Raw genomic sequence first — 13115 nt, 5'->3', positions numbered from 1 at the left:
ATAGGCATATTACTATAAGACATACAGTACACCCTGTCTTACCAACATAGGCATACTACTATAAGACATAGAGTACACCCTGTCTTACCTACATAGGCATATTACTATAAGACATACAGTACACCCTGTCTTACCTTCATAGGCATATTACTATAAGACATACAGTACACCCTGTCTTACCTACATAGGCATATTACTATCAGACATACAGTACACCCTGTCTTACCAACATAGGCATACTACTATAAGACATACAGTACACCCTGTCTTACCTACATAGGCATATTAATATCAGACCTGTACAACATGTTAGGCTTCCCAAGAACACATTAACCTACATACTGAAAATTGGTTTGGTGAATGTAGCTTGAATTTGATTTATTTTATGCAAATGTGTATAATCATAGTTAAGTCTAATTCAAACCCATGTTAATGTATGCAAATTAGATGCTTATAGTATGAAAAGTATAAATTCACAGCTTAATGGTGTAGGAGGAGATACATTTCAACATTCCCCCCATGTAAGTCTATGGCATTTTTATTGCCATTAAAATGCATTGGGAGCTCATTTAAATATTGTTGTAGTACAAGAAGTATAAATGCTATCTGAAAGAAACGCTCAAGCGACCTCATTTGGGGAAGTTGATAACATAAACGGTGAAAGAGGAGATATGTGTACAAATTGCAATAATCTTGTTAGCATTCAAGTCTACGGCCCGTTTCCCCCCCCCATTGACATGCATCGGAGCTGATTTACAATATTGTTATATAGTTCAAAAAGTATAAATGCCATCAAACATATTTTCTCAAGCAACCCGAGTTGGGGCAGTCTGCACATTTGGAAGTTGGTTTCGTGTTAATAACTTCAATTGTTTAAGCGCTAGAGCGAGCCAAATAAATCAAATAACAATAAAAATAATATGAGTTTGTAAGAAACCTAGAGGTGTGCATTGCTTTGCATGCACACCTAAAAAATATAGTACTACTACAAAGGCCTATAGGTGAGACTAGGTAACTGATCTGAAAACAGATGAAAATGGAGTGTGGATAGTCTCCCTACAGGCAGACAGACGGGTTGCCTACAACAAATGTAACAATGTTCCAGAATAGGTCTGGGATTTCCGAGGCTAGAATGTGGATTGTCAAATTACTTTTGTTCCATTCATGATAGTTATAAATGTGTCTATACACAATATTTAGAAACACTTTACTTCCAAATGTTTGTTTTTTTTACTCCGTCACCCACGACCCATTCAAAACCTCCCACGACCCAAATGTGAAAATCGTTGCTCTAAGCAGACCTCGAGCCCTCTAAGCAGATCTGTCAGTCACTAACTCCACTACTGTCCCTATATATTCCCATTCCTGGTATTCGGTTAAGGCCGCAACAATATACACTACTTACTTCTGACGCTTCCCTGATTTACTTAAAATAAATGTATCAGGAAGGGCTGTGAGCATTATGGAATTTGGGGTAATGATTCATTGTCATATTGTGATTTTTTATTTTATTTTACCTTGTAATGCATCTTTGAAAATAAACTATGACTTACCTAATAAATACAACACAGCTTTGGTGACACCCTTGTCACAAAAACATATGGTTTTGACCGCTTGGAACTTTTGGAAAGGAATCTTCTACTCCTGACCGTGTTGTTTTGCTTGTAAAATGATTGCCAACTTTACCCACTTCATTTAAAAATTTAAAACTTATATTGGGTAAACTATATGTTTTTGAATATAAAGTAGAACCCCCCTTCTCCTAAAATGAATGTATTAAAACGATTGGTTCACGGTTATGGTCCATAATGTATATAGCCTCCCTTCTGTTATTTTATTTTACTGCTGCTCTTTAGGTATTTGCTTTTATTTTATTTTAATTAACATGTTTTTTTATTTAAATTTTACTATTTTTTAAAGAAAAAATGCATTGTTGGTTAAGGGCTGTAAGTAAGCATTCCACTGTAAAGTCTACACCTGTTGTATTCGGCGCATGTGGCAAATAAAATTTGATTTGATTTGATTTAATTGTCGGTTACACGACTATATGACAATTGTGCCAGCCCTAATATCAGGAAGTTGTCTTTTTTGTGCGTACATTAGTACTTTGAGAGCTTTGGATGGTAGCCAATATACTGAATTCACACATTCCAAACCCTCTGATATAGTTTGCAACTCCACGGATAATTGAGGTCTCCAAGATCACGAAAGAAGACACTCCCAACTGCAGTTGGCCTAGACAAAAACATAGGAAAGAGAACATACTATCAGCACTATTAGCAGATGTATGTTATTAATGCAGATTCATGTCGTTAAAGAATATCAAAACTATTCAAGAACATACAGCAAATGAGATGTTAAGCAGATTCCAACTTACTTGTTTTCCATCCTTTTTAATATTATTTCTTGATAAGAGGCTTTCTAGGGGAAAGCAAAGATCAACAAAAAAAAAATTAGTAATTAGAGAACAAAGCACAGCACTTAGACAGTTATCTCCATGTACAAAATCAATGCACAAGTTCATCTGTCACACAGGATTCAATACATTTACTTTACATGCTGGTATTATACAATACAAGGATCGCAACATAATGGATACTTACGTAGAGTCGGCAGAGTTGGCAGAGCCGCCAGAGCCGCCAGAGTCAACAGAGCGGGAAGAGTTGGCAGAGCCGCCAGAGCCGCCAGAGTCAACAGAGCCGCCAGAGTCGGCAGAGCCGCCAGACTGAGAGGAAACTGTTCTGTTTCTGTTGGACGTTCTGTCAGAACCTTAAATACATAAACATTCATCCTGAACTTTCCAGAACAAAATACACCTTAAAACAGCAGAAGATTATTTACTTTAAAAATGGATTGCACTAAAATATTAGTCGAATAATCTTTTTCATTGCATGTAAACAGCATATCCTGTATATGACCATAATCTATTGACAATAATCACAGTGTTGTGTGCATGTTAATGTGAGAAAGATCCCTCCCACAAGCTACGTTTTTTCTCTCTGTCACCCTCCACAATTACGCTTCACCTTCTTTGTGCTTGTGATGTGTGGATAAACAAACAACAAACTGAAAGTAATTTCTGGGGGAGGAGAGGCAACCATGTAGACTTAGGTTCGTTTTTAAGAACATGTAAGAGGTCTGGATGATCAATAAACTCAAAACTTGACAGTGTCTTCAGGTCCACAAAAATACCTTGCATCAAGTCATCGGTGCATTTAAAGTGACATTTAGATGAATTTGCATTCATAGACTGGTTTCAGATTGTTCATTGAAGAACCCGTTTTCAACCCCGACTATGAAGCTATACAAATACAGGAATTAAACTTCTTAAAGTGGTCTCTTGAGTCGTGCACTGGAGAGCATCAGCTGGTTGACTCACTGAAAAGCAGCATATTTCTTAATTTAACATTAAACTGTGAAAATCACATCAGTTTCTACTTTCCTTACTGATACCGGGGACATTTAAACATGAACGCATTAATGGAAGACTTAGCGATACAACATCACCAGAGCAGTTGGGTGACGTATGAAGTCTCTCCACCACAGACCATATATCTATGCTCCCAACAGTGTTTGGTGATGTCATATTGCTGAGTCTGGATTTGATACATCTCTGCTTCAATTTCCCAGGTTTCAAGTACGCAAAGTAGATTGAAAACATACGAGAGGGGTCACTTATCAATATAAAAATGTATTATCACTGACAATAACTCTCCACGTGGCAGGTTTTGCTAGGGGGAAATAAATGTTTTTTAAATGTTTTATTTCAATCAGTAATTATTATTAATTTATTAATTATTAATTAATTAATTAATTTATTAATATGCCATTTAGCAGACGCTTTTATCCAAAGCGACTTACAGTCATGAGTGCATACATTTTTGTGTATGGGTGGTTCCGGGGATCGAACCCACTACCTTGGCGTTACAAGCGCCGTGCTCTACCAGCTGAGCTACGGAGGACCACAGTAATGGAGGAAATGCCTTGACGGATTATTTACAGTAGTTTTGCAAAGGTCTTTAACGTTCAACTCCTCAAATTATACTCTTAATGAAAAGGGAAACAACTGCCAGACTGAAATTCTTTACTGCCGAAGGGTCATACTTGAGTCCACTGAGATTTAAACATAAAATAACTTCTGTCTTACCATGAAGTTTTAGTAAAAGAGAAATCTGAACACTCACCATCGTTGAGCAGAAGAACACCCTTCTCCAGGGGACTTGCTGAGAATCGGAAAAAATGAACATTTCACAATAACTTCCACCTCACCTTTTCAGGTTACTGATTGATATAAAATCCTTCGTAAAGGATTCACTCCTCTATTGCATATAGCGCAACACAGTTCAGTACTCACTTGCACATTATTTTTCCTTTTCAGACGTTTGTTCTAGAAAGACAGTAGAAAGATTAATGTTATAACAGCCTTCAGAATTAGAAAACTGACTAACCTTTCCCTGTGTAATAATGAAAATGAATGTTAGTCCAATAAACAAAGAGTTAAATGTAAGAATATTTGTTAAATAAAATATAATGATCACTGTATTGTTGAGTAGACACTGCAGCAATTGAGTACAGTAGTTAGAAACCCCTCATTGAGTACAGTAGTTTGAAACCCCTCATTTTGCAGTATTATCAACAGGGATATATAGTGGTTAAAAGAATAGGTGGGAACTTACCTTTTCCATTGCTGAACTTCTGTATCATTACGGAAATCACTTGGATAATAGGAGAAAAAAGATGTGGCAGTTAGTTTTTTCCTCATCATCGGTAATCTAAATCATATCAATCTGTTTCAATCATTTCAATGACTAAACTAAATACATCTAACATTATGGTGTTGTGTGTTATTGACATTAAAATGTACTGATGCACTGGATGTTTTAGTTGTTGCCACATTTGTGTGTCTGCTGGTGTCTATGGCGGTGAAGAGGGCTTGACATACCAACAACAAAGATGACCAATGTGACCGATGCCAAGAACACTGCAATGATGGAGATGTCCTGCCCTGAGATCAAAGAAGAATTGCTCAATGTGAATAGATTTGATTTCAAGACTAACATCACACTATTAGGAAGACATCGATTAGATAATTAATCAAGTTGTGTTAAATCGTGATTAAAACGCATCAGACTCTAGGGTTCAGAGGGTCACAACATCACTTCACAGCAGCCCCTAAGAATGCACGTTTGAAAAGAGGCTGTCGTATACAACTGGTTTGCTAATTGATGAATAACATAGAAAAGTCTAGAACATAACATTTAGATGTAACATTTAGAAACAAAAACCTGGATTCCCAGGGTCCTTGAGAACTGATTTGGATAATAGGAGAACTACTAACTTTGAGTATGCCTGCTGTTGCTGCGAATGCTGTCCCTGTTAGCAGACAGAACCACATCACCGCTAATGTGTTGGACAGTGCATGTGTAGTCGTGCTTCTGTAGGTCTTCAGGGGACACAGTGAGATGGGTTCTCTTCTGATACGTCCCATCCCCGTTAGGCAGGGTCTCTTCATGCTCCACATCATCATGGATCTCTACTCCATCTCTTCTCCAAAATATCATGGTAGCGTCTGGATAGAAGCCTGTTGCATGGCAGGTCACACGATCGGAGGGTTCTTTCTGAAGCAAAGATACCTGCGGTGGGACTGTGGAAAGCAAATATACAAACATCAGGATATTGATCAAATATACAAACATCAGGATATTGATCAAATATACAAACATCAGGATATTGATGAAATATACAAACATCAGGATATTGATGAAATATACAAACATCACAATATTGATCAAATATACAAACATCAGGATATTGATCAAATATACAAACATCAGGATATTGATCAAATCTATACACCTCTACAGAGTTTATTTTGTTATTCAGATGACAGCATCTGGCTGTACACTATTCCACAGATGATGGCTACTGGACAAGTCAACAACACTGACTGCATGTTTGAATAATCTAACAGTATGTACACGTCATTAGATTTTCCAAGACATAGAAATAGTAAACCCACTCAAATTGTGCAAAAAACGAATTAAGTCTTAATAATACCTTTCCTATCCAGCATGCTTTGATTAGAAACATATTTCTTCAGCCATTCAATACAGGTATGGGTTAGATAGTGAGTTTTGGCTTTAAGCTTAGGAACATCAGCATCCCACTTCATTTTGGTGTATAATCCCTGCAGAACAGGTGCAATCCATCTTTCGTGCTTCAGATCAAATGACAGGAAGTCCTCTCCTCCATATCCATACAGTTCATGTCCATCTGTAGCACCAGTTTCCTCATTCCACTCACAGCTACACATTTTCTGCAATGCAAGGGCACCTAAAGGGAAACCAACATAATAACATTGATCCTTCAGTGTTCAATGAGTGTTTACTGTTAGCTATCTATCAAAACATGTTCTGATGATGGCCTACTAACTTGTCTGGTTGAAGCGTTTTCTTGCAGTGTCCATGTTGGTTTTGAACACCTTCTCAGTGTCCATAAGAAGTTGTTTATTTCTTCTCCAGAAGTCTGCATCCACAGCTCCTTTTACCCACTCCTGTCGAGCTACCACTTGCTTTGTAGAGCTGTCATAGAAATAAATTGGTTGCTCATCCAAATACGCAACAGCGCTGAACTCTGGAAGGCCAGTAGATTGTGGGAGCGCTGTGTAGAAATATTTCAGGGAATGGGTAGCTAGAAAAAAAATCACAAGCACAGGTATAAATTTATGGATGGAAACGGAAGCAATCCTGTTACATAAACACACACAATTACTTATTGAAATCATGGTAGCACTAGTGGCATAACAGTATAATAATCATGGTAGCACTAGTGGTATAACAAAATAATAATCATGGTAGCACTAGTGGTATAACAGTATAATAATCATGGTAGCACTAGTGGCATAACAGAATAATAATCATGGTAGCACTAGTGGTATAACAGTATAATAATCATGGTAGCACTAGTGGTATAACAGTATAATAATCATGGTAGCACTAGTGGCATAACATAATAATAATCATGGTAGCACTAGTGGTATAACAGTATAATAATCATGGTAGCACTAGTGGTATAACAGAATAATAATCATGGTAGCACTAGTGGTATAACAGTATAATAATCATGGTAGCACTAGTGGCATAACAGTATAATAATCATGGTAGCACTAGTGGCATAACAGTATAATAATCATGGTAGCACTAGTGGCATAACAGTATAATAATCATGGTAGCACTAGTGGCATAACAGTATAATAATCATGGTAGCACTAGTGGTATAACAGTATAATAATCATGGTAGCACTAGTGGTATAACAGAATAATAATCATGGTAGCACTAGTGGCATAACAGTATAATAATCATGGTAGCACTAGTGGTATAACAGTATAATAATCATGGTAGCACTAGTGGTATAACAGAATAATAATCATGGTAGCACTAGTGGTATAACAGAATAATAATCATGGTAGCACTAGTGGCATAACAGTATAATAATCATGGTAGCACTAGTGGTATAACAGTATAATAATCATGGTAGCACTAGTGGTATAACAGTATAATAATCATGGTAGCACTAGTGGCATAACAGAATAATAATCATGGTAGCACTAGTGGTATAACAGAATAATAATCACGGTAGCACTAGTGGTATAACAGTATAATAATCATGGTAGCACTAGTGGTATAACAGTATAATAATCATGGTAGCACTAGTGGTATAACAGTATAATAATCATGGTAGCACTAGTGGCATAACATAATAATAATCATGGTAGCACTAGTGGTATAACAGAATAATAATCATGGTAGCACTAGTGGTATAACAGTATAATAATCATGGTAGCACTAGTGGTATAACATAATAATAATCATGGTAGCACTAGTGGTATAACAGTATAATAATCATGGTAGCACTAGTGGTATAACAGAATAATAATCATGGTAGCACTAGTGGTATAACAGAATAATAATCATGGTAGCACTAGTGGTATAACAGAATAATAACAATGGTAGCACTAGTGGTATAACAGAATAATAATCATGGTAGCACTAGTGGTATAACAGAATAATAATCATGGTAGCACTAGTGGTATAACAGAATAATAATCATGGTAGCACTAGTGGTATAACAGAATAATAATAATGGTAGCACTAGTGGCATAATAGTATAATAATCATGGTAGCACTAGTGGTATAACAGAATAATAATCATGGTAGCACTAGTGGCATAACAGAATAATAATAATGGTAGCACTAGTGGCATAACAGAATAATAATCATGGTAGCACTAGTGGTATAACAGAATAATAATCATGGTAGCACTAGTGGTATAACAGTATAATAATCATGGTATCACTAGTGGTATAACAGAATAATAATCATGGTATCACTAGTGGTATAACAGTGAACAGGCCATTTATGACCTACCAGTTGAACTGTTAAAACCTGGGCCATTGATATCACTGACATTCTTACACACAGTTACACCACTTCTGCCATACTGTTTATTAGTAGTATTATTGTTATTAATAATCCCTGCCTACATGTCCATATTTACCTCAGTATCCCTGCACATTGCAAATGTGATACTGGCATTTACTGTAGCTTCCTCTTTTATTGAGTATGTCTAGAGATTTTATGTTGTTATTGGTTCTACTTGTTGATATTGAATACGCCATTGTTGGGTAGGGCAAGAAAGTCAAGCATTTCATTGTGCTGGTGCAAGTCACAAATAAAACTTGACCTTGAACATTGTGTGTTTACAAAAACAATGGAGCACAGCCTATTTTAGGTCAGTGTTTCCCAACCCTGGTCCTCCAGTACCCCCAACAGTATACATTGTCGTTGTAGCCCTGGACAAACACACCTCATTCAACTCATTGAGGGCTTGATGATTAGTTGACCAGTTGAATCAGGTGTGTTTGTCCAGGGCTTATATTTGAGGTACAGTCTAATGGGGAAAGGCCGTTGTACTTATGAGGCATGTGTTCAAGAATCAATGATTAAATATAGTTAATTAATATAAATGTATATTAGACTGTTGGTCTAGGCCTATTGCACATACCTATTTATAGGTCACGTTCTTTCAAATCATGGGGTAGGCTATATATTTCAATATGTAGCTATATATTTCAATATGTTATGTACCCTTCGTGGGAACAAAAATACTCACCTGCGCATGTGATGGGAATACCAACCATGTAAAAATATGAACAACCGTATTTTGAAACTATCAGAAATAGCCTAGTCCTAGCAGTAACTTGATACGTCGATGCAAAACAATCACATTTCTTACATTTCTTTACACAATGTGTGTCCTTGACTTATATGTCTTAAGTAGCCTGTTTTGTGTAGGCTCCATGTTTTTTTGCCTTCTAGAAAATAGAAATAATGCCAAATCTGTTTCTCTATTCAGACAGAAGACGTACAATTAAGTTTTATAATTTAATGGATGTAAACACACGCATAATGACCTATTAAAATCATGGTAGCACTAGCAGCATAACAGTGAAGATGGTAAGCCTTTTGACAACTGAGTCCTACTTTGATATCTGGTATGTTGGTTTACAAAAACAAATGGAAACAATGGACCACAGCCTTGAAATGCAGATATAGCCTATCGGGGTAAGACGGTAATTAACTTTATGAAGAATGGTATTCTTCAAGAATCAATGATTACATATAATGAATTGGTATGTCCACTGGACAGTAGGGCCTTTTGTACATACAGTCCCTTGGTACACTAATTATAGGTCACATGCTTTCAAATCAAGGAATAGACTAAATATTTATATTTGATGTACATTTTGAGTGAGAAAAAAAATAACTGACCTGCGCATGTCATGAGAATCCAATACGTTACCAATATGGTAGAAATATGAACAATCCTAATTGAAACTTGATACCTCAATCGAAGCAAAACAATTTAAGGGAACGAGATCAACTTTGGACACGCGTGATTGGTTGAAAAATCCAGTTGTACTCATCATCACTTATATCTAGGTAAACTGTACAGGTGCCGGTTGTAAGTGAAAGTAACTTCGAGAGATCACGTTGAAAGACACAATAGGCTATACTGAAGATTTAAAAAATGGTTTCATTGACTTATAAATTGAGTAATATTGTGCCACGGTAATTTAGTAAGATATCCAGGGCAGGTGATTGTAGCCTAGTGTTAAGAGATTTAGCTACAAGAAAAGGTACATTTCTTTAAACAATGAGTGCGCTTGCCTTAGAAGTCTAAAGTGGCCTGTTTTGTGAATGCTCTTCATTTGTTTAGCCTCCTAGAAAATATAAATAATGTCAAATCTGTCTCCTCTATTTGGGATAGAAGACATATAACGTTAGACTACGATTAGGTTTTTTCTTTTTATATCATCAACCCTTCCCTGGCTGCAGAGCCCGACACTCAGTTTGGCCAATAATCTCGGAACTCAACCTACATTAACGGTACCACATTCAAGTCTATAAGAAATAGCGTTGTTGGATTGTGGTTATTTTACTACAAAAAACAGCATTTGATTTAAGGCAATTATTTAGCCGCTTTAAGCCTAACCAAACAATATAAATGCTCTCACCTGAGTATACTGTAGACACGCTGAGACACAACCATATCACCTGGATTTGGCCTATCATGTTTAATGTACAACAACCGTTAGTGTATCGTATTTATATGCGCAGACAAATGGGCGCACACAACTGTAGCGAATGATTAATATGGCCTTAACATGGTCACATGTAACTAGGCAGAAATCAGTCTGCCAACCGCCCTAAAAAGCATAAAATAAAATAAAATCCTGCTGGAATTGTTTTTCCACATTGAAAATACATTTGCAACTCCTTTACTGGAAACGAAACACATTTTTCAACTGCTTACTTGAAATTAAGCGTGTTTTTCAACTACTTTAATTCAAAATAAAACACGTTGTTTTCGATTGCTTTACTTTAAGGTAATTAATGCAACATTTTCAAGTAATTTCAATTAATTAAATATATACTTTTTGGATAATTACGATTTAGAATTAGAATATTAGGATATAATACTAAATTGTAATTATTTTGCACTATGGCCTATTTATTGCCTTACCTCCATAACTTACTACATTTGCACACACTGTATATAGATTTTCTATTGTGTTATTGACTGTACGTTTGGTTTATTCCATATGTAACTCGCACTGCTTTGCTTTATCTTGGCCAGGTCGCAGTTGTAAATGAGAACTTGTTCTCAACTGGCTTACCTGGTTAAATAAAGGTGAAATAAATAAATAAATATATTAGGATACTTTCATGAAAAGTAATACTACTTTTCAGGGCCACAACTTTGGTTTTAGAAGTGGGGGGGACATAACTTGGCAGGGGATCTGGGGGGTTCTCATTTCCTTAATTTCTACACAATCTAATATGACCCATGGCCCTTCTATCCGTCTCTATTTAGAACAACAAAAAGTAAGCAAAAATGCCCACAGACATTAAGCTAGTAAGTAAGAGATCATTACTAAATATGTTTAAGTGATCGATAAGACTGAACTATATTTTTGTTCAGTGTAATTCATATCATAGGCCTAATAGTACTGTAGAGCTCTTATTACTTGCGCACAATAAAGCTGGGTCACCCCGTCCTGCCCCTAGGGGTCCACGGCCCTGCAGCGCCCCAACCCAACACACCCCACTCAGCTTTAGGGTCTTAGTGAAACATTCATTATTGGTTTCAGGTGTGTTAGGTCAAGGCCAGAGTGACAACCAACAGTACGGCAGACCCCCAGGGCCAGGACTGACCAGCCCAGCAGATAGGGATTGCCTAAATAGGTATCTCCCCTGACGTGGGGATGTTTTCAATACAGACTCCTTTTGTCGTACAGTATTCCATATAAGGCATCCAGACCTTATGAAAGTTGCACAGTATACCCTTAATCTTATAATTAATCAAATCTAGTGATACATAACTTGACATTTCTTCCATCCATTGTGAGAGGATAACCAACCTTCCAATTAATGACACTCCATTTCTTAGCCGCTATAAATGCTAGGTTACACAGTTTCTTCTGATAACAGTCTCCAGTATCAACATTTCCAAGCAAACAAAAACAGGGAGAATGAAGAATCTGTAGACATGCTGAGATGAAGGAACATACTCTTTGCCAGAATTCAGCCAGCCTTCACAAGACCATAACATATGCAAATATGTCCCCTTTTGTGTTTTACACCTCTAGCAGAAGAATAACATTTCTGAGTGCATGATATTCAGTTTCACTGGCATATAGTACGTTCTATGGATGGTCTTAAACTGCAGTAATTTATGTCTGCGATTACATGAGCATGACTGGGCATTTAACATATCTGTATCCATTCGTCATCTTCAATAGCGTTTCCCAAGTCTTCCTCACATTTTTTTGGGACATGTTTTGCGTCATTGGGAAAAGCCTCTATCAACCGTTGATACAGTTTGGAAATCAACTTTAGAAGTTTGTTAGACTGCCTTTAAATAGTTTTAATCTTTGAAGCTTCTTTCTGCATAGAGAATAAAGTGTTGTATCGACAAACGTTCTCCTCTGCAATGTCACAGACTGGCTTCCTCGTCTGCCTGACCCTGATGAGACCCCTCTCACCATCTGATCCTGCTCAGATGAGGCATGACAAAGAATGACCTTGGTGTACATTTATACATTATATTAACCATGGATAGAATCAATGGTTCAATAATTGAAATGACCATTATTCCCAGATCTTAGACTTTAGCCTACCCATCAACTCAAGATGGAACTTTGTATCAATTCACTGATTGTTATAAATATACTGCAAAATTCACCTGAGCTCCGTAGACTTCCCTGGCTGTCTGTCCCTTCAGGGACACCTGTCACCATCTGATCCTGCTAAGACATGATGAGCATAGTGTTGTGTACTAACTGTGCACCATGACAGTGAAGGCTGTAAAGCTGTTTATACCGTGTCAGTGTGAAAAGTAGGGAATTAGCTAGGGAAACTGACAGATCAATAACGTTACATTGCAATACTGACTGATACAGTATATTCACATTGCGCTGAAAAAACATCAGAATATTGGTCTTCAATCGTTTGGCAGCTGGTTTCATTGTTTGATTCAGGTCTAGTGTGCT

At 36.8% G+C, this 13115-nt stretch overlaps 1 protein-coding gene across 2 annotated transcripts; it reads right to left on the bottom strand.

The window, feature by feature from the left end:
* Positions 1-2716: 2716 nt before the first annotated feature.
* On the bottom strand, positions 2717-10659 carry LOC121565694 (major histocompatibility complex class I-related gene protein-like). 2 transcript variants are annotated; one of them, XM_045212052.1, is made up of 9 exons: positions 10578-10659; positions 6433-6690; positions 6058-6333; positions 5339-5644; positions 4943-5005; positions 4677-4715; positions 4355-4387; positions 4185-4223; positions 2717-2769 (listed from the first exon to the last, which is right to left on the bottom strand). In XM_045212052.1, exons 1-7 carry the CDS (start codon positions 10633-10635, stop codon positions 4362-4364), a joined length of 1026 nt encoding a protein of 341 aa, XP_045067987.1. In that variant the 5' UTR covers positions 10636-10659; the 3' UTR covers positions 2717-2769; positions 4185-4223; positions 4355-4361. The 2 variants fall into 2 exon arrangements, with proteins under 2 accessions (XP_045067987.1, XP_045067988.1); XM_045212053.1 differs by lacking the exon at positions 10578-10659 and adding an exon at positions 9832-9928.
* Positions 10660-13115: the final 2456 nt, after the last annotated feature.

This window comes from Coregonus clupeaformis, chromosome 40 (assembly GCF_020615455.1).
Source record: "Coregonus clupeaformis isolate EN_2021a chromosome 40, ASM2061545v1, whole genome shotgun sequence".
NCBI classification, from domain to species: Eukaryota; Metazoa; Chordata; class Actinopteri; order Salmoniformes; family Salmonidae; genus Coregonus; species Coregonus clupeaformis.
This window is presented reverse-complemented; position numbering and strand designations above follow the sequence as displayed.

Coding starts and splice junctions, on each gene's coding strand:
- LOC121565694 (XM_045212052.1), bottom strand. CDS start 10,635: ATGATAGGCCAAATCCAGGTGATATGGTTGTGTCTCAGCGTGTCTACA. Junction 5,645..6,057: donor AAGCATGCTGGATAGGAAAG/GTATTATTAAGA, acceptor TGCTTTCCACAG/TCCCACCGCAGGTATCTTTG. Junction 5,006..5,338: donor CAACAGCAGGCATACTCAAA/GTTAGTAGTTCT, acceptor CTTTGATCTCAG/GGCAGGACATCTCCATCATT.